The sequence below is a fragment of the Gallus gallus genome, chromosome 31 (assembly GCF_016699485.2).
Source record: "Gallus gallus isolate bGalGal1 chromosome 31, bGalGal1.mat.broiler.GRCg7b, whole genome shotgun sequence".
In the NCBI taxonomy this organism is placed as follows: domain Eukaryota; kingdom Metazoa; phylum Chordata; class Aves; order Galliformes; family Phasianidae; genus Gallus; species Gallus gallus.
Genome location: NC_052562.1, coordinates 2,019,638 through 2,046,091, shown reverse-complemented (window position 1 = coordinate 2,046,091; position 26,454 = coordinate 2,019,638). Strand labels below are relative to the sequence as shown.

General features: G+C 54.7%; 4 protein-coding genes across 6 annotated transcripts; all 4 read right to left on the bottom strand.

Moving 5' to 3' along the window:
- Positions 1 to 1,814: 1,814 nt before the first annotated feature.
- Positions 1,815 to 4,027, bottom strand: LOC121107815 (platelet glycoprotein VI-like; the record flags this gene model as incomplete). Its single annotated transcript, XM_040653999.2, has 8 exons — positions 1,815 to 1,826; positions 2,094 to 2,243; positions 2,614 to 2,651; positions 2,749 to 2,889; positions 3,007 to 3,312; positions 3,393 to 3,671; positions 3,789 to 3,824; positions 3,898 to 4,027. Coding segments are annotated over 8 exons (1,092 nt in total), but the record flags the coding sequence as incomplete, so codon positions are not given.
- A 1,390-nt stretch (positions 4,028 to 5,417) lies between these two features.
- LOC431060 (immunoglobulin superfamily member 1-like) lies at positions 5,418 to 9,189 on the bottom strand. Of its 3 annotated transcripts, XM_040654276.2 has the most exons (7): positions 8,896 to 8,969; positions 8,787 to 8,822; positions 8,384 to 8,662; positions 7,993 to 8,304; positions 7,731 to 7,871; positions 7,584 to 7,621; positions 5,418 to 7,148 (listed from the first exon to the last, which is right to left on the bottom strand). In XM_040654276.2, exons 1-7 carry the CDS (start codon positions 8,924 to 8,926, stop codon positions 7,011 to 7,013), a joined length of 975 nt encoding a protein of 324 aa, XP_040510210.1. In that variant the 5' UTR covers positions 8,927 to 8,969; the 3' UTR covers positions 5,418 to 7,010. The 3 variants fall into 3 exon arrangements, with proteins under 3 accessions (XP_040510210.1, XP_040510208.1, XP_040510209.1); XM_040654274.2 differs by having other exon boundaries at positions 8,787 to 9,182; XM_040654275.1 differs by lacking the exon at positions 7,731 to 7,871 and having other exon boundaries at positions 8,787 to 9,189.
- A 3,047-nt stretch (positions 9,190 to 12,236) lies between these two features.
- LOC121107865 (leukocyte immunoglobulin-like receptor subfamily A member 2) lies at positions 12,237 to 13,865 on the bottom strand. The gene is given in 6 exon segments (XM_040654414.2): positions 12,237 to 12,785; positions 12,906 to 13,217; positions 13,298 to 13,504; positions 13,507 to 13,575; positions 13,693 to 13,728; positions 13,802 to 13,865. Coding segments are annotated over 6 exon segments (807 nt in total). The 5' UTR covers positions 13,833 to 13,865; the 3' UTR covers positions 12,237 to 12,633.
- A 1,067-nt stretch (positions 13,866 to 14,932) lies between these two features.
- On the bottom strand, positions 14,933 to 25,984 carry LOC107050930 (platelet glycoprotein VI-like). Its single transcript, XM_040653998.1, has 5 exons — positions 25,840 to 25,984; positions 25,697 to 25,734; positions 24,978 to 25,070; positions 24,332 to 24,397; positions 14,933 to 16,396 (listed from the first exon to the last, which is right to left on the bottom strand). Exons 1-5 carry the CDS (start codon positions 25,982 to 25,984, stop codon positions 15,644 to 15,646), a joined length of 1,095 nt encoding a protein of 364 aa, XP_040509932.1. The 3' UTR covers positions 14,933 to 15,643.
- Between the last annotated feature and the right edge of the window lie 470 nt (positions 25,985 to 26,454).

Sequence of the window (26,454 nt, the reverse complement as noted above, 5' to 3'; positions counted from 1 at the left end):
CCGTGATGTGTCTTCCTTCTCTGAACGTGAGGTCCGCTGGGGATACGTAGTTCTTCTCTTTTGTCCATGATGTTAATGATGTGGAATACCAATAGCAAAGTACAAAACCATGACGCAGCTCTACACCAGGAAGGCTCCATGCTGTGACAGGGCCAAGCAGGGACAAGCCATGGCTGCCTGGGAAATGCCAGTGCTGGGCTGCTCCCCTGTTCCTGAGGAGCTGAAAAGGGGCACTGTGTGCCCTTCCCCACCGGGAATGCCTTGGGCTCAGAACCACACAGTGTGCGCTGTGTTGGGAGCAGCGCTGCTGACAGCCCAGAAGGAGAGGCTGTCATTCAGCACACTGCTGATGGAAGGCTGAAATCCTGGCAGGGGCCATTGGCAGCCCTGCAGAGCCAATTCACTGCTGAACGGGAATAGCACTCAGCGAGGGTGTGTGGTGCTGCCAGATCCATCAGATCGGGAAATGATTCTGCGGTCTGAATTAGAAGGACAGGAATGAGGGATGGACCTTGCCTTGCTCTCAGAATGTGAGCCAGCATTTCTCAGATTCATGGCCCTGTAGACGACTTGTTTCTCTCCTCTCCTCTCCTCTCCTCTCCTCTCCTCTCCTCTCCTCTCCTCTCCTCTCCTCTCCTCTCCTCTCCTCTCCTCTCCTCTCCTCTCCTCTCCTCTCCTCTCCTCTCCTCTCCTCTCCTCTCCTCTCCTCTCCTCTCCTCTCCTCTCCTCTCCTCTCCTCTCCTCTCCTCTCCTCTCCTCTCCTCTCCTCTCCTCTCCTCTCCTCTCCTCTCCCCTCCCCTCCCCTCCCCTCCCCTCCCCTCCCCTCCCCCTCCCCTCCCCTCCCCTCCCCTCTCCTCTCCTCTCCTCTCCTCTCCTCTCCTCTCCTCTCCTCTCCTCTCCTCTCCTCTCCTCTCCTCTCCTCTCCTCTCCTCTCCTCTCCTCTCCTCTCCAACCCCTCACTCTTCTTCTCTCTCTCTCTTTTTTTTTTTTTTTCCCGTGTTACCATTTCATTTATTTTTTTGTGGTTTGGAGACGGTTTTCACCAGTACATTGGCCATCCGTTCATCTGTCCTTCTCTGGCTGGATCTCCTGCTCCTGGGGCTGCATTTTCCCCAAGAATTTGGGGAATTTTTCACACAAGTTTGGATAAATACATCCACAAATGATAATTCTACCAGAAATGATGACAAAAACATTTGGAAATGGGAAATCTCCTCCCAGAGGTTGGTGAAAACCCTTCAGATCCAAGCATTATCCCCAAAAGAAGGAATGAAAACCTTCAGAGGTAGAGGAAGGGTAAAACTTTCAGAAATAGGAATCCTCCCTCAGAAAGCAGAATGAAACACTTTGGAATCAGAATTCTCATCCAGGAATGTGGGATAAAACCCTCCAGAAATGGGAATCCTGCCCCAACACCACGGTGGGTCGGGTGCTGGTTTGGAATGTGGAGCTGGAGATGCGCACACGGGAGGGACATGTGTGTGCTGTGGGGACAGACGAGGCGCTGATGTGGGGCACATGGTGAGGACACATGTACACAGTGGGGACACGGATAGTGCAGGCACAGGGAGCAGATGTGCACCGTCCCTCTGAGTGGGTTTGGAGGGAGGTGAATCTTTCTCTGCCTCCTGAGTCGCACCTCTCCCAGTCAGCTGGGGTGGATACCACGATGGAGTCAGCCAAGGCTCGGAGCAGGAATACACATCCATTTATGGAGAGCTTCTCTTTGAAATCAAACGGCTCCAAAGCAATGCTTTGGAACGAAGAGCTGTCCACAAAGTGTTGCTGGTCACCTCGTGCGTTCCTTACCCGTCTCAGAAAGCGGGCTAAGGACACACACATGCACTACTGTGCACATATACTGGTGTACACATGTGGCATCGCACAGACACAAAGGAACAGAGTTAATCACGGAGTGCACATCTGTGTACAACTGTTGTGCACATGTGATGGTGCACACGTAGGTAACATATGAACACATGCAGTGGTACCTGTATGCAGTGCACACGTGATGGTGAGCACACACAAACACAACTGCACTGTGCATGCTGGAAGCACATGTGTGCATACAACACACACGTGTTTGTGCACACGTATGGAGGCATCAGTGGCGCCCCCCCAACGGCCACCTCGGTGTAGATAACAGAGGGCTGTGGGGTGGCGGGGGGGCTGGGGGGCTGTGTGCTGGGGGTCACAGCTTGCAGCTCCAAGTAGGTCAGACCCTCGCTGTCACTGGAAGGCACCTGGGGACACAGCTGAAATACAGAGTGCCACCATGGGGGTCCCAAATGTGATGTGGGAGGGACACCCCACGGGTGATGTTTGGGGTTCCTACTACATGGCGTGAAAGTGCCCATGGGGTCTGAGGGGTGTTTAAGGATCAGAGGGGTCAGGGAGATCAGGGGGCTAGGATCTGGGTCCAGGGTGTTTCCTTGATGCAGATTTGGAGTTCCTCATGGGCTGAGTTTGGGGATGTGCTTAATATTAGGGCAAAGCATGAGAGGGTTGGGAGTCCCCTGGGGTCCCCATGGACAGAGTTTGGGGCTCTATGTGGGACTGGGATCACTTCAAGGGTCAGACTGGGATATGGTGCTCCCTGACCCAGTCACTCACCTGGAACTCCATGGCCTCAGGCTTTTTGGGGGGGGCACCTGTGTCAAAACACGGAGGGGAATGAGATTATGGGGGAGCTTGAGGGACGTTTGAGGGGATCTACTGAGAAATAAGGACATTTAACCCCTTCCCCACCAGGGCTCTCATCTCTCTGTGTCCGACGTCTGCGGGCAGAGAGGAGGAAGAAGATGATAAGGACGAGGATGAAGACAAAGGCAGCAGTGCAGCCACCAACCACTGCCACCACCAGGTTCCCATGAGAACTGCCTGCAGCACCTGTGGGGTCGGAATGTGTGGGTTATCAAATCCCCAACCACAACCTCCATGGGGAACAGAGGTGACACAGCCACTCATGGGTGGCACGAGGTGTACCCAAATGGGGTTGAGACCCACCTGGGGGTGCAGGTGTGGGTGTCACCTCCAGCATCACGCTGTCCCCAAGAGGTGAGGACATGAAGCGCCAGGGGCGGTAGGAGCACCTGTAGGTGCCACTGTCAGCTGGGGTCACCCCAAAGAGGGTGAAAGTGGCTGTGCCCCCCTCACTGAAGTCCTGGCGCTGGAGAGGGTCTGAGCTCCCATCCTTGTGCAGGAAGAAGGTGGCCCCATAGTCCTTGTTCCAGCAGCGGATGGTGACATTGGTCCCTGTTCCCACATGTTGCTCAGGGTGAAGGGAAATGCTGGATGGCGGATATCTGACATCTGCATGAGGGAGGGAACAGCAGTGGGACACGGTCCTGTGGGGAGCAGCCAGAGCCATTTGCTGTCCCCAGTGTCCTCACCTGTCAGCACCAGCTCCACGGGGTCACTCTCCACTGACATCTCGGCTGACTCAGACACCCGGTACTGACACTGATAACGACCTGCGTGTTCCCGCTTTGTGCTAACAAAGGAGAACTCGGCCGTGTCCTGCTCCTTCTTCTTCCTCTTGTTGTATGACCAACCTTCTTCCTGGTACAGCCAGACCCAGGCAGCCAGCCGGGGCAGGTGGCAGCGCAGGGTGACATTGTCCCCCAGGGGCACACCCTGGCTGGGGTGCAGCAACAGGGAGGGTCGTGGCACTAGGACGAGGGACAACAGTCAGCCTTGTCCCTGCACACCCTCCTGGGCCACTCTGCTGGCCCCCTGCACACACTCCCCTCCATCAGTCCCCATTCTCTCCCTGTCCCCATACTCACGTTGCTGTGCCCTGCTCGCTGCCACCAGCCACCAACCTGCAAGGGACACGGTCCTGGTCCCACACTGGGCCACCAACCCCCGTGGCACCACGTCCCCATGGTCACTCACCGAGAATGAGGGCCACCGCCATTGGTGCCGTAAGGCAAGTGCAGCTTGGGGACAGTGAGACTGCAGAGGGGAAAGGAAGTGGCCAGAGCCCTGCTGTCAGTTCCTCTTTCTTTTTCAGGATGATATGATGTCACCTCCTGATGTGGACATATTAGCACATAGGAGTGGTTGCACTGTGGGGCCCCTCTGGGGTGCGACAATTGGAGAGATGCACTCTGCACACTGCGCCTGTTGAGGTGCCCCACACGCTCTCATCCCTGGGCTGTCATGGATCATGGCTGCTGCATAAAAGATGACTGGGGGGAAAATGAGGAAAAGAGAGAAAAAGAAAGGAGAGAAATTGGAGAGAAGCAGAGAAGGAACGTAAGAGAGAGAGATGCAGGGAGGAATGCAATCATGGTCCATTTTGAGGAGTTGCAGTGCTGGTGCAGAAGGGGGGATGAGAGTGCTCATGCAATGATTGAAGTCACCACCTGGCCAAAAGGAGACATCAAGAAATGCAGCTTCTCTGGTGTCACAGAGATAAGTAGATAAAGATGTCCCCGTGACAGGTCCAGAAATGTCCAGAGGTGACCTCTCAGCTCTCCCCCAGGAAGGCTCCATGCCGGGACAGGTCTGAGCAGGGCCAAGCCATGGCTGCCTGGGAAATGCCAGTGCTGGGCTGCTCCCCTGTTCCTGAGGAGCTGAAAAGGGGCACTGTGTGCCCTTCCCCACCGGGAACGCCTTGGGCTCAGAACAGCACAGTGTGCGCTGTGTTGGGAGCAGCGCTGCTGACAGCCCAGAAGGAGAGGCTGTCATTCAGCACACTGCTGATGGAAGGCTGAAATCCTGGCAGGGGCCATTGGCAGCCCTGCAGAGCCAATTCACTGCTGAACGGAATAGCAGTCAGCGAGGGTGTGTGGTGCTGCCAGACCCATCAGATCAGGAAATGTTTCTGCAGTCTGAATTAGAAGGACAGGAACAAGGGATGGACCTTGCCTTGCTCTCAGAATGTGGGACACCATTTTTGAGTCTGATTGAATCTACTGACACACAGAGGCAGTGTGTGGAACCCATATACCCCATGAAGGAGTCAGCCTTCTCCTTGTCTGTTGTTTCCAGCCTGCCTGCATTGCTCACTGGTGGGTTTGCCCTCCTGGGCTTTCCTTTTCAGGTTGACAGCCCTGTCGAAGCCTTCCTCGTACTTCTTTGCACCCCTCACCACGTCCAGTTCCAGCTGGGCCTTGGCCTTCCTGCCCCCAGCCCCACACCGACCAGCACCAGCACCAACCTCCTGCCGGGCTCCCTGGCCCTGCTGACACTGCCTGTGCATCTGCTTCTTGCTCTCCATTTTGACCAGCAGGTCCCGCTTCAGCCATGCCGCTCTCTTTCCTTCCTTTCTGGACTGCCTGCACTGGGGATGGAGAGCTCTTGTGCCCTGAGCAAAGCGGCCTTACACATCTGACAGCTCTGCTCCTCTCCCTGTCCTTGAGGACAGATTCCCAGCTGTGTGGGCTGCTTCCCATCACTCTGTTGCTCATCCATCCATCCATCCATCCATCCATCCATCCATCCATCCATCCATCCATCGGCCTGCTGGATCTCCTGCTCCTGGGGCTGCACCTCCTGATCCAGTATGGACACAAAAAATTCAAGCCACCTTCTGCCTGTTCATCTCTCTATCTTGCTACCTATTGGCCCTACTATCCACCCACACACCTTAACTATCTTTCCTAATGTCCATCTGTCCGTCCACTCCCAAAATGTCCACTCACCTCCAAAATCCCCAACCAGACCCTAAAAAGCTCCAATTGACCCCCAGAATCACTGTTCTGTCCCCTAAACTTCCATTCATCCCAATGACCTCCACCCATTCCCAAAACCTTCATCTCACACCAAACTCCGCATCCAGCCCCACAATCTCCATCCAGCCACCCCTAATCCTTCATCCAGTCCCAACATCCACACCCCACACCACCCTCCACACACAGCCCTCCAAAGCCTCAACGGACCCCAGGACCTTCAGCCACAAAAATCATCATCAATCTCAAAAAAACTCCATTTACTCCCAACATCCACCATCCAGCCCCATAAATGTCACCCATCCCCCAAAATCTCTGTCCCCTCTGAAACCTCCATCCTGCCCCTAAATCAACATCAACATCTGATCTGTACAGCCAGACACAATCTCTACATCCAGGCCCCCAAGACTCCATTCAACCACAAAATCCATCATTCAAACCCCAAAACCCCATCTACACCAAAACCTCCATCCACCCCAAAACACTCCACTCAGTCCGAAAGCCTCCAACCAACCCAACATTTCTATCCAGCCCCAAACCTCCATCGAGAAGACTGCAGATCCTTCATGAAGCTCCCAGATCTTTCTGTGGTCCCAAAAGGTCTCCATCCAGCCGACCCACAATCCTCCATCTGAACCCAAAAATCTCCACTGAGCTCACAAACTCTCCAGCGTTTCCCCTTCCACCACCAAAAGGGGGAAGTCAGCTCTCCTGCCCTTCCCCTCACTGCTGCTCCCACACACAGCCCTCCCACACACAAACTTCCTCTTCTCCCCCACTTTCTGGAAAACCCCACACCCCCTCTGTCCTGTTCCCAGCCGTCACCCAAAGGCATTTTCCCTCCTCACCACAAATCCTGCCCCAAAACCACTGTGGGATGGGGGCTGGTTTGGCTTGTGGAGATGGAGATGCGCTGTGGGGAGCACACGGTAAGGACACGCGTGTGCTGTGGGGACAGATGTGGTGCAGGCACAGGGCAGGTGTTGATGACATGCATGTGCTGTGGAGGCACACGTGTAGTGCAGACCCCGGGAGCACACGCTAAGGACACACATGAGCAGCAGTGTGTACAGCTGGTGGTGCACACATACGGCATCGCACAGACACACACAGAGGCACAGAGTTCAGCGTGTCCCACACGTGTTTTTGTACATCTGTTGTGCACATGGGATGGTGCACACCCGTTTAATACACATCCACGTGTTCACACACACAGGTACATGGCTGTAATTCACACGTGATGGTGAGCACACCGAGCACACTGGCACTGTGCACCCTTGAAGTCCATGTGTGCACACAACACACCCGTGTTTGCGTACACATCTGGGGGCATCAGCGGGGTCCCTGCGTTCCCACCTCGGTGTAGATAATGGGGGGTTCAGGGGTGGTAGAAGAGCCGGGGGGGTGGGTGCTGTGGGTCACAGCTTGCAGCTGGGCGTAGGTCAGACCCTCGCTGTCACCGGGGGACACCTGGGGACACAGGGACAGCAGTGTGACCATGGGATCCCAACATGCCTGAGGGGATGATGGCATTGTGTAATGGTTGGGGGGCTTTCCAGGAGAAGGGGGTTGGGATTGTGGGGTGGTGTAGATTTTGGGAAGCTGTGGCTGTGGCACTGGGGTTCCCTGTGAGTGGTGTTTGGTTGTCGCATTCTCGTTTGAGGGTGCCCATTGAGTCTGGAGATGTTTAAGGCTTGGAGCATGCCAGGGGGCTTCAGTTTGGGGTGTGAGGCATCCCCATGGTGGAGATTTGGAGGCCCCCTGGGATGGCATTACTGTTATGCACAACATCATTGGAATCCATAAAAGGGTTCACTATGGGCAGGGTTTGGGGTTCCCTGTTGAGCACTGGGGGAGGGGCAATGGGGCACGTTGGGGGTAGGGTCTCCTGACCCAGACACTGACCTGGAACTGCACGGCCTCAGGGCTTCTGGAGGTGGCACCTGAATCAGAGGGAGAGGAGAATGTTGGGATTATGAAGGGACCAAACAACACCAGTGGGGATCTATAGGGGATCTATGGGGGATCAAAGCCATTTAATCCCTTGACCACCAGGCCTCAAATCACTCTGCATTTGTCTTCTCTGGGCAACAAGGAGCAAAGAGGCAGTGAGGACAATGATGATGACAATGGCAGCAGCACAGGCCCCCGCCACTGCTGCCACCAGGTTCCTGCTGGGACCCCCATTGACACCTGTGAGGTTGAAGTGCTTTAGGTGTCCCCATACACAGCCCTCACCACAGTGGATGAGGGATGCAGTGACACTGTCAGCCATGGGTGAGAAGGGGAGCACCGAATGGGGGCTCAGACCTACCTGGGGGTGCAGGTCTGGGAATCACTTCCAGGGTCACATTATCCCCAAGGGGTGAGAACAGAAGGCAGCAGCCCCTGATGCGGTAGGAACACCTATAGGTGCCGGAGTCAGCTGTGTTTACCCCGAAGAGGGTGAAGGTGGCAGTGCCCCAATAATCGGGTTCCTGGTGCTGGATAGGGGCTGAGTGCCCGTCCTTGTGCAGGAGGAAGGCGGCCCCATACTTCGTGTTCCAGCACTGGATGGTGATGTTGCTCCCCATCTCCACATGTTCTTTGGGGCTCAGGGAAATGCCAGGTGGGGGATAGCTGTGATCTGAGTGCAGAGGTAACAGAGATGGAACACAGTCCTGTGCAAAAAGCCCAGGGCCATCTGCTTTCCATAGTGCCCTCACCTGTCACCACCAGCTCCACGGGGTCACTCTGCTTTGATCTCCCTGCAGGCTCCAACCCCTGGTACTGGCACTGATATGTCCCCGAATCTTCCTTGTTTATGCCAGCCAAGGAGAACTCAGCCACGTCCTGCTCCTGGTCCATTTCCTTGCTGGATCTCAACTGTCCATCCTGGTACAGCCAGACCCAGGCAGCCAGCCGGGGCAGGTGGCAGTGCAGGGTGACAGTGTCCTGCAGGGACACCCCCTGGCTGGGGTGCAGCGACAGGGAGGGTCGGGGCACTAGGACAGGGGACAGCAGTCAGCCTTGTCCCTGCACAATCTCCTGGGCTCCTCTGCTGGCCCCTTGACCACACTCCCCTGCCTCCATCCCCATTTTCCCCTCTCCCCCCATCCCCATACTCACATTGCTGTGCCCGGCTCACTGCCACCAGCCACCAACCTGCAAGGGACACGGTCCTGGTCCCACACTGGGCCACCAACCCCCATGGCAACACATCCCCATGGTCACTCACCCAGGATGAGGGCCACCACCATTGGTGCCATGAGGCAGGAGCAGCTTGTGACAGTGAGACTGCAGCGGAGAAAGGAAGTGGCCGGAGAGCTGCTTTCAGTTTCCAAGGGACAAGAAGTGACATGATGTCACCTCCTCAGTGTTGCAATTACGGTCGCCAAGGGGTGGTGTCTATGGGGATACGCCATGGGCTTCTCTGCATGAAGCTGGAACTGCAGTCCCTGTTGGGATGCCCCACACAGGCAGTCACCTCTCAGCTGTCACACGCTTCCTGCAAAGCACTGCCAGTGTGTGGCAATGCACGGCATCATCTAAGGGGGTGTAAAACACAGGACACGTGGCTTCAGTGGGGTGTCCCACATGGGATGTCACAGGCGGTCCCCAATACATCCAGCCTGCTGTCTCCACAAACTTTGGGTTCCAAACTCTGTCCCCACTGTGCTTTCCTCCACAATCCTCGATGAGGACAGCAGCAGGAACCACTGGGGACACAGTGACACCCACACAGACCTCTGACACATGCTAAGGACACACACATGTGCATTATTTTGTACGTGTATCTGTGCACACACACGATGTTACAGACACACAGAGGCAGAGCACTAAGCATGTAGTACACGTGTGTACGGCTGCTGTGCGTATGTGACTGTGCACACACATGTAATATACATGAAGACATCCAGTGGCACACACGGGGATGCAGACCTATTGGTGTGCACACGTGTGGTCAGGAACATGGACTCATCGAGGCCTTGGGGTGGCTGGGGACAGATCTGATGTCCCACAGGACTGGTGATGAGATGTTGGGGTGGATTGCCAAGAGCTCTGTTTGCCAGAGGCACGGTGGGTGTATTTGCGGGCAGGACTGGGAAGGTGTGAGGGATCCCTGAGGAATGAGGAGTTCCTCTGGGGCAGATGGGGAAGGAGTGCGGTCCCACAGGGCTGGTTGTGGGGCGGTGCTGTGGTTTGGGGTTGGGGGTCCCAGAGCTGGGAGGAGATCGCACAGAGGGACAGAACTGTAGGGCTGGGGTGATCTGTGGGGACCGTCGAGTCCTGCGGCTGCCCCCCACCACCCCACCCCATATGGAATCAGCTCTGCCCCACAGAGTAGCCCGGCCCAAGCCCAGGCGCGCACCCATGGCTCCCCGCAGCCACACAGCGCTGTGTGATGGGCACTGTGTGAGCTGAGATGGAGACACGGGGCGCAGTGCGGTGCTGATGGGAGCGATGGCCGATGGTGCTGTGCGCTGTGACACATTGCTGTGCTCTGTGCTGTGTGCGGGGATGGGGGAACAGGGCTCCAAAGTGAGGAGAAATTCATCCCTTTGGGGGTTTATCTGTGAGACTCCATTTTATGCCACCATGAACACGTGAGCTGTGAATCTTCCGATGGAATGCACAGCACTGCAGGCAGGCATTCAGCTCAGAACTGTGGCTGTGTGTCTCTGCCAGGCTCCATCAGCCCTCTCTGAGCGGAGAGAAACACCCAGCGCTCCACATCTGCCTCATCCATGGCACCGCCCTTTGGGGTACGGACATCTGTGACAAACTATTGCCAAGGACGGAGCACAGCAGGAGGGAAATGTCATCCTTGGCAAACACCTGAGACAGATAACCGGGGGCTGGGGGACCGCGCTGCGCCCAGGGCGGCAGAATCTGGGGGTCACAGCTTGCAGCTCAGTGTAGGTCAGCCCCTCGTTGTCAGCGTGTGGCACCTGGAGACACAGGGGAACAGTGAGGTGATACCATGGGGTTCCCCAAAGTGCATGTGGGGGACCAATGATCCCAGTATGTGGGATAATAGCCAAGAGAGTGCGCTTGTTGTTCTGGGCTGGCTGAGATTTGGGGTCTCCTTGGGTCAGACTTTGAGGGACGCTACAGGTGTAGTTAGGGGTTCCCAAAGCATGGCTTGAGGGTACCCATGGGGTCTGTGGGGTGGTTAAGGCTTTAGGGGTGTGCAGAGGCTTAGATTTGGTGCTCCTATGAATATGACTTAGGTGTCCACATTGGAGTTTGAGGTTGTAGATGGGATGTAAATGAGGGAGAGAGAGAAAAAGAAAGAAAAGAGAGGAAATGGAGAGAAGCAGAGAAGGAATGTAAGAGAGAGTGATGGAAGGAGAAAAGCAATCGTGGTCCGTTTTGAGGAGCTGCAGTGCTGGAGCAGAAGGGGGGATGAGAGCGCTCATCTAAAGGTTGAAGTCTCCACCTGGCCAAAAGGAGACAGCAAGAAATGCAGCTTCTCTGGGCATCCCTCTGTGTCTGCTGGTAGGCAGCTGCAGCACCACAAGGATGTAAAGAAGTGAGTTCACAATGCCACGTTGGTCAGAAATGTGTCTGTACCAGAAAGGTTCTTGTGGTGAAGCAGTGCCATTGGTGGACACACAAAAGCTGTCCGGTTATCTCACGGCATCTCGGGCTTTGCAGCCTCAGTTGTTACAACAAGAGCCTTGTCTTGCAAATGTTTGAGAGGTAGCAAGCAAAGAAAACCTGTCAGAAAATGGGTTTTGTTGTTCCACAGCACTTGTGTGGAGCAGAGAGTGACCATGTGAGGAGTTCCCGCGGTGAGGTTCCTGCAGTGCGAGAGTGATGGCACTGCTGAGCACAAGGAGCACATTGCATCCATGGCCGCTGTGCCATGAGCACACGCTGCAGGCCAACGGGCAGAAGCATCCAGAATTGCAGGGCAGCCCTCTGAGAGGAGAAGCAGTGCCAGCGCAGGGAAGGAAAGAGCCCTGAGAGCTGGGATGGCCCAGAGGGAAGGAACAGCTCAGCGCTGTGAGCAGCAGCTCTGAGGCTGCAGTACTGCTGAGAGCAGTTGTGTTGGAACACGCTCTGCTCACAGCTGTGGGGATCTGCACTCACGGTATTAAAGGGTGCGGAAGGATTTGAGGGCAGTGAAAGGATGCTGTGGTTAGAGATGAGCATTTAGGGATTTGATGTGATAGAGAAGCATATGGGAGCTCTGGCAGTGACTTGAGGAGGTTAGATTTGGTGAGATCTGGGAATCACTGAGAGGGGAAACAGAGCATCAGGGAGCCCAAAACAGAGAACTGGGGTCTCTCCCACACAGTGCACCCCAAAAAGGAGACACCTGGGAGGGAGGCATTAATGGGGTCTTCCAGCACCCGTGTTAGCATCGGTATCTGGGAGCTGTCGAGTGGTGGGTGCCCCCATGGACTTCAGTTTGGGGCCTGGGGGTCTCTAATGCAGTCATATGATTTGAGGAGTCCTGGGGTCCTCCCGTGAGGGGATTTGGGTTCCAGGTGGAGTATGGGGGGCAGATGGGACAGGTTGGGATCCGGGGTTCCTGACCCAAAGACCTATCTGGAACTTCGCCACCTCAGGATTTTGTGGGTAGGCACCGGAGTCAAAACAGAACCGGAGAATTGTGGGGTTATGGGCGATGAACGGGGTATGAAACTTGTTGGACTTGTGAGAATAGGCAGGGGGTGGAGGTGGATGCAGGTAACACTTGGGTGGATTTATAGTGGATCAGTAAAGGATGGACACAGATGCACAAGATGACTGGGACTAGATAATTTATAGGGTCTGGAAGGGGAGGCAGGGGATACATGGGGGATTTATAGGTTTTGGAATGGGGGCAAAGAACACCTGGGGGAATCGATAGGCAATGTATCGTGGATCCAGTGGTACACCTGGTGGATTCTAGAGAAGAATGGAAGGAGAGGAAGAGAAAGACTGGGGAGATGTGTAGGAGATGTACAGGAGATCCAAGCCATTAAATCCCTTCCCCACCCAGACTCTCATCTCTCCGTATCCAGAGGCTGCGGGCATCGATGACAAAGAAGACGCCGAGGCCAAAGATGAGAGCAGCAGCCCAGCCCATCACCACTGCCACCACCAGGTTCCCACGGGACACCAACTCAGCACCTGTGGGGTACAGGTACTTGGGTGTGTTCATCCCCAGCATCACCTCCATGGGGAAGGAATGTGATGACACTGCCACCCATGGGTGGCACTGGGGACAAACACATGGGGGCTTGTACCTACCTTGGGGTGCAGGTGTGGGTGTCACCTCCAGCATCACGCTGTCCCCAGGGGGTGAAGACATGAAGGCGTAGCGCCAGGGGCGGTAGGAGCACCTGTAGGTGCCACTGTCAGCTGGGGTCACCCCAAAGAGGGTGAAAGTGGCTGTGCCCCCACCACTGGAGTCCTGGCGCTGGATAGGGTCTGAGCTCCCATCCTTGTGCAGGAGGAAGGTGGCCTTGTAGTCCTTGTTCCAGCAGCTGATGGTGACATTGGTCCCTGTTCCCACATGTTGCTCAGGGTGAAGGGAAATGCTGGATGGGGGATATCTGAGATCTGCATGAGGGAGGGGACAGCAGTTGGACACGGTCCTGTGGGGAGCACCCAGAGCCATTTGCTGTCCCCAGTGTCCTCACCTATCAGCACCAGCTCCACGGGGTCACTCTTCCCTGACACCTCGGCTGACTCAGACACCTGGTACTGACACCAGTAATGACCTGCGTGTTCCTGCAGTGTGCTAACAAAAAAGAACTCGGCCGCGTCCCGCTCCTTCTCCTTCGCCTTGGGGTACGACCAAGCTCCTTCCCTGTACAGCCAGACCCGGGCAGCCAGCCGGGGAAGGTGCACCGCAGGGTGACAGGGTCCCCAAGGGACACCCCCTGGCTGGGGTGCAGTGACAGGGAGGGTCGGGGCACTAGGACAGGGGACAGCAGTCAGCCTTGTCCCTGCACACCCTCCTGGGCCCCTCTGCTCTCCCCCTCCACTCGCACCCCTCCCTCTGTCCCCATTCTCCCCCTGTCCCCATACTCACGTTGCTGTGCCCTGCTCGCAGCCACCAGCCACCAACCTGCAAGGGACACGGTCCTGGTCCCACACTGGGCCACCAACCCCCGTGGCACCACGTCCCCATGGTCACTCACCGAGAATGAGGGCCACCGCTAATGGTGCCATGAGGCAGGAGCAGCTTGGGGACAGCGAGTCTGCAGCAGAGAAAAGAAGTGGCCGAAGAGCTGCTGTCTGTTCCTCTTGTGGACAGCGTGCTGTGATGTCGTCTCCTCATGTGGTATTTGTGGTCCCCAAGTGGGTGGTGGTACTGAGGGCACCCAGTGGTGACACACACAGAGCACTGCACACATCCCCAGTTGGGGCGTCCCACACAGACTGTCACCCCTTCGTGTCTCACGCTGTCTCCAAAAGACTGCCAGTTTAAAGCCCTCTCAGTGAGCCCCAACAGCTCCTGGTCTGAGATCCGCTTCCCCCTTCACACAGCTGGGATCCACCTGCAGCCATCAGCCCAGCACAGAGTACACCGCCTCGTGGTCAGGAAAAACAGAATTCCTGCCGTAGCACCGACCTCTCAGCCACGCATTTATCAGATGAGCTCTCCCAGTCCTCTCAGCATCCTTCCCTGCCATTGAGGGGACAGAGGAGAACTCCACCTGTACTCCCACTCTGCCCACTGACCACCCCAGTGCCCTGAACACCCTTTGCATGGCCCTCAGCCTTCTCTCAGTGACTGCATCACTGCCAGCCTGACCCATCAGTTAGGGAGAACAGCCAGAGGGGTGAACCGGAGCAGGGAGTGTCCTGGTGATGTCCCTGAGCAGGGCCCCAGGAGGGCAGCACACTTCCCTACAGGTAGAGTCTGGCTGATGTGTCAGAGCCTCTGTTCCCCTCAGGAGGAGTCCCCTACAACAGCCACCCTTCTCTCCTATCTGAAGGGGGTCTGGAGGAGTGGAGCTGACCACCTTACCCTAGGCAATGACCTGGGTGCAGGCTCAGGCACTTCCAGCTGCTGCAGACCTGCATGGCCAGGTTTTGGGGTGGACACTCACACTGGGAGCTGCATTGATTTTGGGCAAGAGCTTTCAGCCTCGTAGAGACCGCATCCAGATGTGTTGTTTGGGAGGCAGCTGATGGGTGAGCTGATCTCCGCAGTGGGGAGCGATGCTCTGCCCTCCTGCTCGCCCTGCCCACACCAACTGCTGCGCCAACTGCTGTGCCAGGCTGTCACTGCCACGAGACCAGGAACTGACAGAGAAATGCATGGCTGCTGAATAGGTTTTAATTAGTACTTTTGCCTTGTTATTGCACCTATGATCAGCCCTACAGGGTACAGGGCACATCCTGATGGCGGTGGGCTGCTGGGACTGTGCTTTGAGGCCGCAGATGTCCTCTGATCTGGGAACAGCCGCTTTCCATGGAAAGAGGGGCTGTGTGCTGAGGGATCTCCATGAAGTGCTGATGGCCCTGAAGTTATTGCCAGCTGTCAGGACACTGGGATTACTGGGGGCACTGAGGGCACTGAGGGCACTGGGGACAGTGGGGACATTGGAGGAACTGGGGACATTCCTGGATATTGTGGGCAGTGCAGACATGGGGGACATGGAAGGAATTGGGGACAGTGGGGGTGAAGCAACGCTGGGTCCACATTCATCCTTTGGTCCACATTGATCCCAACCCCATTGGACATCGGGGACAACATTAAGTCACACTCACGATTCTGCATTGACCACATTGGTCACATTGATGGGATCTCATTGACACCACTGATCTCTACCATGTTTCCATGTCGACCCCAACCCCATGGGACAATGATACACTGACCAAAAATTGGTTGACCCACAAACATTGGACACGTCTGCGGGACAACGCTGACCACAAGGAATCTGGGAGCATCCCCATTTCTGACCTCCTACCCCATTAAACCCACTCCAATCACAAGAACCTCATTTACCCCATAACCTCCTCCAGGTTGGGGCTCATTGTCTCTGCCAACACCAACCCCAAAACCCACAGATTGTGCCCCGAATTGCTCCCACCATCCCACTGACCGCCCTCCGCACTGCACTGGAGGAGAAATAGAAGATGAAGGGGTCGAGCGCAGCACTGAGGGTGGTGAGGAGCAGAGCGTAGGGCCTCCACTCAGGGCTGCGCTGCTGCACAAAGCCCACCACATGCGAGAGGTTGTAGGGTCCAAAGCAGACCCCAAAGTTGACCATGGTGACCAGAGCCAGCCCCACAGTGCGGTACTTCTTCTGCAGCGGGATGTGGGGTCGAGTGAGGAGGGCACGGATGAGGCCGATGTAGCAGAACATGGTGATGGCAAAGGGGATGAGGAAGAGGATGAGGAAGAGAGAAAGGCGCAGTGGGAGGACAAAGTGCAGCTGGGCTTGAGAGAAGTCATCGTAGCAGTGGTAGCCCAGGCTTGGTTGGGTCTCAGGGGCATTCTGGGAAGTCCACAGGGTGGTGGTGGGGATGTGCGGTGTGTTTGGGGTTGTGCAGGCAGAGAATTTGAGGCTGGAGATGTTGCAGTTGGTGTTGGGGCTGGAGATCCGGCGGATCCCGGATTCCCTGGTCTTGGTCAAATTCACCCCATAACCACCTTCCCCATCAGCCTCAGACCCATTGTCACCAAACACTCTGTGATATTCTGCCACAAAAACGATGGAACAATGGGACAATGCCATCACTGAAAGGACAGCGCTGGCAGCCATCGTCCGCCATAACCTCTGCTGTGGGGCAGGAACATGGGGTTAGTGGTTATGGGGTACAGTGTGGAGTCATGAGGTTATGAGGTGAGGCCGCAGAGCTTCCTCCACACCCACAGGAGAGTGCTGCCCCCATAAGGATTTAGTTTGGTTGATTAATGCATTTCCTGCTCAGGGTGAGGAGAAGACGAGGGGCAGGGCACTGAGCCTCCCTATCTGGAAACCCATCACTGCCCCCAAATCCCACCGCTCTCCCACAGCTCTCCACACCCTACAACTCATCAAAACCTCATGCGCCACCACAAAACCCTCCCTGCTACCCCACAGCCATATCTCCTGCCCCACAGCCCCATGACCCCCCATCCCACCCCAGAGCTCCACGTGCTGTCCGCTTGCCCCATGTCCTGCCCGTTGGCCTTGTATCGAGATACAGAGCACCATGATCCCATATCTCTAACCCATACTACCACAACCCCACATCCTGCCACTATGAGTCCCATGACCCCATATCCCTCCCGATAACCCCACGACTCTTCACCTTTCCCCAGTACTCCACTACTGCCCCACATCCGTCAGCCCACCAGGAACCCCCCATGTGCTCACCTCCTCTGGGAGGTGAACGGGAAGGGAAGGGAAGGGAAGGGAAGGGAAGGGAAGGGAAGGGAAGGGAAGGGAAGGGAAGGGAAGGGAAGGGAAGGGAAGGGAAGGGAAGGGAAGGGAAGGGAAGGGAAGGGAAGGGAAGGGAAGGGAAGGGAAGGGAAGGGAAGGGAAGGGAAGGAGAATAAGGGGAAGGGGAAGTGGAATGGGAAGGGGAAGGGAAGGAGGCGAAGGGGAAGGGGAAGGGGAAGGGGAAGGGGAAGGGGAAGGGGAAGGGGAAGGGGAAGGGGAAGGGGAAGGGGAAGGGGAAGGGGAAGGGGAAGGAGGGGAAGGGGAAGGGGAAGGGGAAGGGGAAGGGGAAGGGGAAGGGGAAGGGGAAGGGGAAGGGGAAGGAGGGGAAGGGGAAGGGGAAGGGGAAGGGGAAGGGGAAGGGGAAGGGGAAGGGGAATGGGAAGCATTCTTTGGAAGCTAGCTTCCACCCACTTAACGCACTAGGTGAGAAAATGGTGCTACCTTCCACTGTTAACAGGAAGGGAGTCAGTGTGTGAACTGTCAACGGTTTAAGGGCTGGCCCGGCCCGGTTCCGTGACTAGTGGGGTGGAGGGATTTCGCAAAATCCGTGCCTCCAGGAAGGGAAACAGGGGACCCCAAAATAATTAAAAACAGCAGCAACGATCTGAGGAGAAACAAACTAATTTACTAAATATAGTATAGGAATGTAAATAACACACTATAATACAATATAAATCAACAATAATTGAGAGAAAGATTGTCCGAGAGCCAAAGGCCTTACGCTAATACTGAAGCCTTGCGTGCAGTCGGGAGCAGCAGCAGTGAGCCGATCCTACAGGGGACACGGTGAGACAAGTAGAGGGACAAGTCAGATGACCTGCGCCCTTATATCTGTTCTCTTGAGCAGGAATGATAACAGTACTCAAAAAGGCTCTTGGGGAATGTAGTTCTTCTTCTCTTCCAGACAGGTACCTGGAACTAAAGCATTTGCTCTTTAACTCCCAGTATACCGCATGATGTTGTGATGTGGAATACTCATAACCAAAAATCATAAAACCATGACAGAGCACAACCCACGCTGCCCATACAATACTGCAGCAGCAGGTGTGGGAGCTGGCTCTTGTGGCAGGACACGTGAGTGTTTCTTTTGTTCCTTTTGTCTTTGCTCAGGAGACCCACTCTCCTACGGACAGTCCCTGAGACCTCCAGTTTGAACATGGTCTCTACCAGGCAGCGGGCTTGCCCCAAGAAGACTGTGGCGACCCAGACAGAGGGCCTGCCCAGAAATGTGGCCGTGCAGGTCTCTGGCTGCAGGGAGTGCCAGAGCCTGCTGCTGCCAAGAGAGGATGGGAAGGATGCCACCTGTGTGAGGTGCAAGCAGGTAGATGAGCTGCTCAGCCTGGTGGTGGAGCTCAGGGAGGAGGTGGAGAGATTAAGAACTATCAGAGAGTGCGAGCGGGAGATTGACTGGTGGAGTGACTCTCTGTGAGTAAGATGCAGAGATTGCACCCCCCAAACCATAGTGAACCCTCTCCCTCACTGCAGTCGAGCACAGAGATCCAACTCGAAAGGAGAGGAGGAATGGCAGCAGGTCCCAGCTCGGAGACGCAGGTGACCCCCACCCCGACCTACCTCGATTCCCCAGGTGTCTCTACATAATAGGTTTGATGCCCTGAAACCGGAGGGAGAGGTGAGTGAGGATGAGGTGGGAAGACTGCCTCCAAGTGTATCTAAGGTGAGGAGGTCAGCTCCACACTTAAAGACTGCCTCCTCCAAAAAAGAAAGGAAAGTGATAGTTGTAGGTGACTCCCTCCTGAGTGGAACTGAGGGTCCGATATGTCGGCCTGACCCTACCCGTAGGGAGGTGTGCTGCCTCCCTGGGGCCCGGGTCAGGGATATTTCTAGGAAACTTCCTGTTCTGATCTTCCCCTCTGATTACTATCCATTATTGATAGTTCAGGCTGGCAGTGATGAGGTTGCTGACAGAAGCCTGAGGGCTATAAAAAATGATTTTAGGGGACTGGGGAGGTTAGTTGACAATGCAGGCATACAAGTAGTATTTGCAGGTATTCCTACAGTGGCAGGGAAAGACAATGCAATGACCAGGAAAACCCATCGCATGAACGCATGGCTGAGAGGCTGGTGCAAATGCAAGAGTCTTGCGTTCTTTGATCATGGGGCGGTCTACTCGGCACCTGGCCTGAGGTCTGCAGATGGGTATCACCTGTCTCAAAGGGGGAAACGGATCCTTGCCCAGGAGCTGGCAGGACTTGTAGGGAGGTCTTGAAACTAGACATGAGGGGGGAAGGGGATAAAACCAGGCCTACTAGAGGTGAGCCTGGGGGAGCGATAATGAGATTAGAGGTGAGGCGAGAGGCCCAGCTAAAGTGTGTCTATACCAATGCATGCAGCATGGGCAACAAACAAGAAGAGTTGGAAGCCACTGTGCGGCAGGCAAGCTATGACCTTGTTGCCATTACAGAAACAAGTGGTGGGACCACTCCCATGACTGGAGTGCTGCAATGGATGGCTACAAACTCTTCAGGAAGGATAGGCAAAGGAGGAGGGGTGGTGGTGTGGCTCTCTATGTTAAAGAGCGCTTTGACGTTACTGAACTTATGAGTGGGGATAATAAGGTTGAATCCTTATGGGTTAAGATCAGGGGAAGAGCTGACAAGGCAGGCATCCTGGTGAGCATCTATAGACTGCCGAACCAGGATGAAGAGACAGATGAGGTGTTCTATGAGCAGCTGGCCGAAGCTGCGCGATCGCCAGCCCTTGTCCTCATGAGGGACTTCAACTTCCCCGACATATGCTGGGAATACAATTTAGCACAGAAGAAGCAGTCTAGGAGGTTTCTGGAATGTATGGAGGACAACTTCTTGATGCAGATGATAAGAGAACCTACGAGAGGAGCTGCCCCGTTAGACCTGCTGTTGACAAACTGAGTAGGTCTGGTGGAAGATGTAGAGGTTGAGGGCTGTCTTGGGCAGAGTGACCACGACATGGTAGAGTTCTCGATTCTTGGTGGAGTCAGGAGGGGGAACAGCAAAACTGCTACCTTGGACTTCCAGAGGGCAGACTTTGAATTGTTCAGGAGACTAGTAGGGAGAGTCCCCTGGGGTTCAGTCTTAGAGAGTAAAGGGGTAGAAGATGGCTGGTTGCTCTTCAAGAAGGAAGTCTTAAAGGCGCAGGAGCAGGCTGTCCCCCTGAGCCGCAAAATGAGCCGGCGCGGAAGAAGACTGGCGTGAATGAATAGGGAACTATTCTTGAGGCTCCAGCAGAAAAAGAGAATCTACCTCCTGTGGAAGAAGGGACGGGCAACCCAGAAGGAATACAAAGAAGTTGTTTAGATGTCCAGGGAAAAAATCAGAAAGGCAAAAGCCCAGCTTGAACTCAACCTGGTTGCTGGGGTAAAAGGGAACAAGAAACTCTTTTACAAGTATATCAACAGTAAGAGGAGGACCAGGGAGAATCTCCATTCTCTACTGGATGAGGCTGGGAATGTGACCACTGAGGATAAGGAGATATGGCTTTCAAGATGCCTTCTTTACATCATTCTTTAAAAGTCAGACCAGTTATCCTCAGGTTTCTCCACTCTCAGACCCGGCAGCCTTGGCTGGGGAGCAGACTAAACCCCCCACAATTCAGGAGGAAACAGTCACGGACCTGCTACTCCAACTGGACTGCCACAAGTCCATGGGACCAGATGAGATTCACCCGAGAGTGCTGAGGGAACTGGCGGAGGTGATAGCCGAGCTGCTTTCCATCATCTGTCAGTGCTCCTTGTTGATGGGTGAGGTCCCAGAAGACTGGAGGCTTGCCAGTGTGACTCCCATCTACAAGAAGGGCTGCAGTGAGGATCCGGGGAACTACAGGCCTGTTAGCCTGACCTCGGTGCCAGGGAAGATTATGGAGCAGATTGTCTTGAGGGAGATCACACGGCATGTGCGGGACAAGCGGGGGATCAGGCCTAGCCAGCATGGGTTCAGGAAGGGCCGGTCCTGCTTGACCAACCTGATCTCCTTCTATGATCTAGTGACCCGTCTGGTGGATGAGGGAAAGACTGTTGATGTGGTCTACCTAGATTTCAGCAAAGCCTTTGACACTGTCTCCCACAGTATTCTCCTGCAGAAGCTGGCAGTCCGTGGCTTGGACAGGTACGCTCTTGGCTGGGTAAGGAAGTGGCTGGAGGGCCGGGCCCAGAGAGTGGTGGTGAATGGAGTTAAATCCAGCTGGTGACTGGTCATGAGTGGTGTTCCCCAGGGGTCAGTGCCGGGGCCTGTCCTGTTTAATATCTTCAGTGATGACCTGGATGAGGGCATTGTGTGCAGCCTCAGTAAGTTTGCAGATGACACCAAGCTGGCTGGAAGTGTTGATCTGCCGGAGCGTAGCGAGGCCCTACAGAGGGATCTGGATAGGTTGGATAGCTGGGCTGAAGCCAATGGGATGGGATTTAACAAGACCAAATGCTGTGTCCTGCATTTTGGCCACAATAACCCCAGGCAATGCTACAGGCTTGGGGCAGAGTGGCTGGAAGACTGTGTAGAGGAAATGAACCTGGGGGTGTTGATTGACGCTAGACTGAACATGAGCCAGCAGTGGGCCCAGGTGGCCAGGAAGGCCAATGGCATCCTGACTTGTATCAGAAATAGTGTGGCCAGCAGGAACAGGGAAGTAATTATCCCCCTGTACTCAGCGCTGGTGAGGCCGCACCTCGAGTACTGTGTCCAGTTTTGGGCCTCTCACTGTAAGAAAGACATCGAGGCCCTGGAGCGTGTCCAGAGGAGGGCAACAAAGCTGGTGAGGGGTCTGGAGCACAGGCCTTATGAGGAGCGGCTGAAGGATCTGGAATTATTCAGTCTAGAGAACAGGAGGCTCACGGGAGACCTTATTGCTCTCTATAACTACCTGAAAGGAGGTAGTAGTGAGCTGGGGGTCAGCCTCTTCTCTCGGGTGACTAGTGATAGGACTGGAGGGAATGGCTTCAAGCTGTGCCAGGGAAGGTTCAGGCTGGACTTTAGGAAATATTGCTTCTCTGAAAGGGTGGTCAGGCACTGCAATGGGCTACCCAGAGAGGTGGTGCAGTCACCGAGCCTGGTGGTGTTCAAAGAACGTTTGGATGTTGTGTTGAGGGACATGGTTTAGCGAGAACCATTGGTGAAGGGCGAATGGTTGGACTGGATGATCCTGTGGGTCTTTTCCAACCCAAGCGATTCTATGATTCTATGATTCTGTGGCAGGTATGAGAAAGCCAAAGGACTGCTACTCACTGCTGGTCTTTCCAATTGGCTCTCATGAGGCTGCAACCAGGGCATTGCAAAACACCAAAAAGGACCTTACATCACTTGGGGATATGCTGATGGGGTTAGGAGCACAGGCAACGATCTCCTCGGTCCTCCCAGTTGGAGACTGGGGTCCAGGCAGTAGGAGGAGAAAGGATCAGCAGAATGAATGAAACCCTCACGCCCAGGCTTTGGGTGCTGTGATCTGGGACATGCCTTGGATACACAGGGAATGTTGATGTGGGATGGGACACAACTGACCAGGAGGGGAAGAACACAGGCTGCAAAGAGCTGCTGTCACATCTCACCTGTATGTGGAGGGAAGGGGTGACTAGATTGGCAAATACCCCTGGTTGGATTAAGGTAAAATAAAAGGCAAAGGTCCACATGTGGTTATCAATTTTAATGAGAATCTATATACTGCCTGTCATGGTTTTATGATTTTTGGTTATCAGTATTCCACATCACAACATCATGCAGTGTACTGGGAGTTAAAGAGCAAATGCTTTAGTTCCGGGTACCTGTCTGGAAGAGAAGAAGAACTACATTCCCCAAGAGCCTTTTCGAGTACTGTTATCATTCCTGCTCAAGAGAACAGATATAAAGGTGCAGGTCTTGTCTCTCTCCTCGTCTCACCGTGTTCCCAGTCGGATAAGCTCACTGCTGCTGCTCCTGACTTCATGCAAGGCTTCAGTATTAGCGTAAGGCCTTTGGCTCTCGGACAATCTTTCTCTCAATTATTGTTGATTTATATTGTTTTAGAGTGTGTTATCTTACATTCCAGTGCAATATGATATGATATAAAATGAGTTTATTTCTCCTCAGATCGTTGCTGCTGTTCTTAATTAATTTGGGGCCCCCTGTTTCCTTTCCTGGAGGCACGGATTTTGCGAAATCCCTCCACCCCACGAGTCACGGAACCGGGCTGGACCAGCCCTTAAACCATTGACAGCTCACACACTGACTCCCTTCCTGTTAACAGTGGAAGGTAGCACAAATTTCTCACCTAGTGCGTTAAGTGGGTGGAAGCTAGCTTCCGAAGAATGCTTCTAGCCGCACAGCAAAAGGTCAAGGTCGAGCTTGTGAGATCAGAGTGGGCAGTGCCAGCTCTGCCCCTGCTGGCTCAGCAGCCCACCCACAAGCTGACAGCCCCCCGGCACCGGTACAGTGCTTTTGCTAGCTTCAAAAAAAGCCCTAAAAAGAGCTTTTTGGTGGGCCTATTTGCCTACCTATTTGCCTACACGGTCCCTTGTCCAGCGCAGTCTTACCTGCCCTGCAGCTGGACTCTGCAGCACGGAAAAGGAAGGGAAGGGAAGGGAAGGGAAGGGAAGGGAAGGGAAGGGAAGGGAAGGGAAGGGAAGGGAAGGGAAGGGAAGGGAAGGGAAGGGAAGGGAAGGGAAGGGAAGGGAAGGGAAGGGAAGGGAAGGGAAGGGAAGGGAAGGGAAGGGAAGGGAAGGGAAGGGAAGGGAAGGGAAGGGAAGGGAAGGGAAGGGAAGGGAAGGGAAGGGAAGGGAAGGGAAGGGAAGGGAAGGGAAGGGAAGGAAAGGAAAGGAAAGGAAAGGAAAGGAAAGGAAAGGAAAGGAAAGGAAAGGAAAGGAAAGGAAAGGAAAGGAAAGGAAAGGAAAGGAAAGGAAAGGAAAGGAAAGGAAAGGAAAGGAAAGGAAAGGAAAGGAAAGGAAAGGAAAGGAAAGGAAAGGAAAGGAAAGGAAAGGAAAGGAGAATAAGGGGAAGGGGAAGGGGAAGGGGAAGGAGAAGAGGAAGGGGAAGGGGAAGGGGAAGGGGAAGGGGAAGGGGAAGGCTCTTCAGTAAGCCCAATGCCAGCACCACCGGCTGAGGAGATTCTGCACACACATTCGGTCTCAGTTTCTCCAGTGAGATTCCTTCCAGCTGATGGCAATGGGCTCTTTTTTGTGGTCATCCCCAGGGGCTCCCCATCCTCATTTTGATATTCTTTTTGGGTGAAAGGGTGAAACTGAGGGACAGCCTTATCATCACATCTAGATTTTGTATCTCCCATTTCCTGCCATGGGCAGTAGCAGGCCACTTCCTAGCAACACACACCTACCTGTTGCTTCGCAGGTCTGCCACGCTCAGACACCACATCCTCCTCCTCCAGGTCAGCAACAGTTATCTGTAATTGATGCTCTCTCACAAAGGCCTCATGCAGATGGTTCTGCAAACTGTGCTGTGCTATCCATGCATGCAAGCACACCTTTGGCTCAACTTCCAGTTCAGCTTGCAAACTCCTTATCACTGCTCTCAGTGACTCAGTTCCTCACTCAGTTTGGTGCACAACACATCTATCTTCCTGCACTGCTATCACTGCGGCACCTCAAACTCCACAAAAAATGGCCTCACCTTCACCAGATCTCAATCAACGTCCTTTTGACAAGTCCTGTATCCGTTCTGCACTCTACATCAGGCTGAACTCGTGTAGACGTGAGCAGCTGCCACAGAGCTCAGACATGGCCCAAACAAGAATCCTTCTTTCTCAACTCAGATCATAGACCTTCTGGATTCCTCTTGCTCTTTATCCGGGGCATTCTGCCCATGATGCCAAGGAAAATGTCCCGTCCCACTCGGTGAGTTGTGAGAAAGGTGAATCTTCGGAACCTCCCAAACAGGGCACTCCTTTCTGAACCCAACTGTCCCTGGATTCCTTCTGGCTGGTGGAACTGGCATTGCCGGAGTTAGTCAGCCAGTTCCCTCACTGCTTGTTCCTCTCCAAATTTCCACTTCATTTCTTTCGTGAGTTGCCGTACGACGATGGTGATCTCCATGCAAGCTTCCACATCTGACGCTATCTGGATGTTGGAAGAAAAGATCATCATTCTGAACACCATTCTACACCACCTCCAGCACAGCTCGTTCCCTCCCATACTGGATACCTCTTTCCATGCTGCTCTCCCGTCACCACCTCACACAGCTCCCCTCAGAGTTCCATTTCTCACCCGATGCCATACGGTGTGAAATATCCCTTTGGCAGTGCAGGTCAGCTGGCCTGCTGCTGTCCCCTCCCAGCTCCTGGTGCCCTCCAGCCCCTCACTGGCAGCCCAGGGTGCTGAGAAGCGGAACCATCTGTGGCTCTGTGCAGCACTGCTCAGCTACAACTGAACCACGGCTGTGCCATCAGCATTGGTTTTCTCCTAAAGCCAAAACACAGCACCACACCAGACAAGATGAAAACATGAACTTTATTCCAGTTGAAGCCAGGAGAGAAGGGCACGTAAGGGGTACGTGCAGGTCTGTAGATAGGGTCAAAGCAGAAGTTGAAGGTAATTATCAATATTTCTAGGGATTACATATGGCATGAAATCAGTTACAAACTTTCACCCCCAGTACTGTCAGCTCTGTGTATCCAAAGGCTGCGGGCAGCGAGGAGGAAGAAGAGGCCAAGGCCAAAGGCGAGGGCAGCAGCGCATCCTCTCACCATCACCACCACCAGATTCCCATGGGACTCCTCAGCAACTGTGGGGTGTGAGAGGTGGAGTGACTGCATCCCTGGAAGAAAGTCCCTGGGGATGCCGCCCATGGGTGACACAAGGGGCACCCAAATGGGGGGCTCTGACCTACCTGGAGGTGCAGGTCCCCATGTCACCTTCAGCATCACACGGCCCCCAAGGGCTGAGGGCAGAAGATAGGTGTCTGCAATGTGGTAGAAGCACCAATAGATGCTGGTGTCAGCTGGGGTTACCCCAAAGAGGGTGAAGGTGGCCATGCCCCCACCATTGGTGTTCCTGTGCTGGACAGGGGCTGAGTGCCCACCCTGGTGCAGAGAGATGGTGCCCTGATAACCCTGGTTCCAGCACTGGATGCTGATGTTTGTCCCTACCTCCACCTGTTCCTCAGGCGTTGGGGAAATGCTGGATGGGGGATATTTGGATCTACGTACAGAGAGAAGACAGTTAAGGGACACAGCCCCACAGCGCTGCACCTCCTATTTTTGTACATTTACGCCAATTTTGGGACTCCCCACAACCACACAGCAGACGTTTGCTGTTCAGGAAACACCACATTTCCTTCAGTGTCACCGCTGCCCCATAGGACACCCCCCTGAAGTGACAGCCCCTCTGTACCCACCCTACACACCTGTGGGGTGTCCCATAAAAAGTGCACCCCCCCCCCCCCATTTTTTTCTCCCCCCAAAATGTCCCATCACCCTCAAGTAGTGTCGCTCAGCCTAGGGGG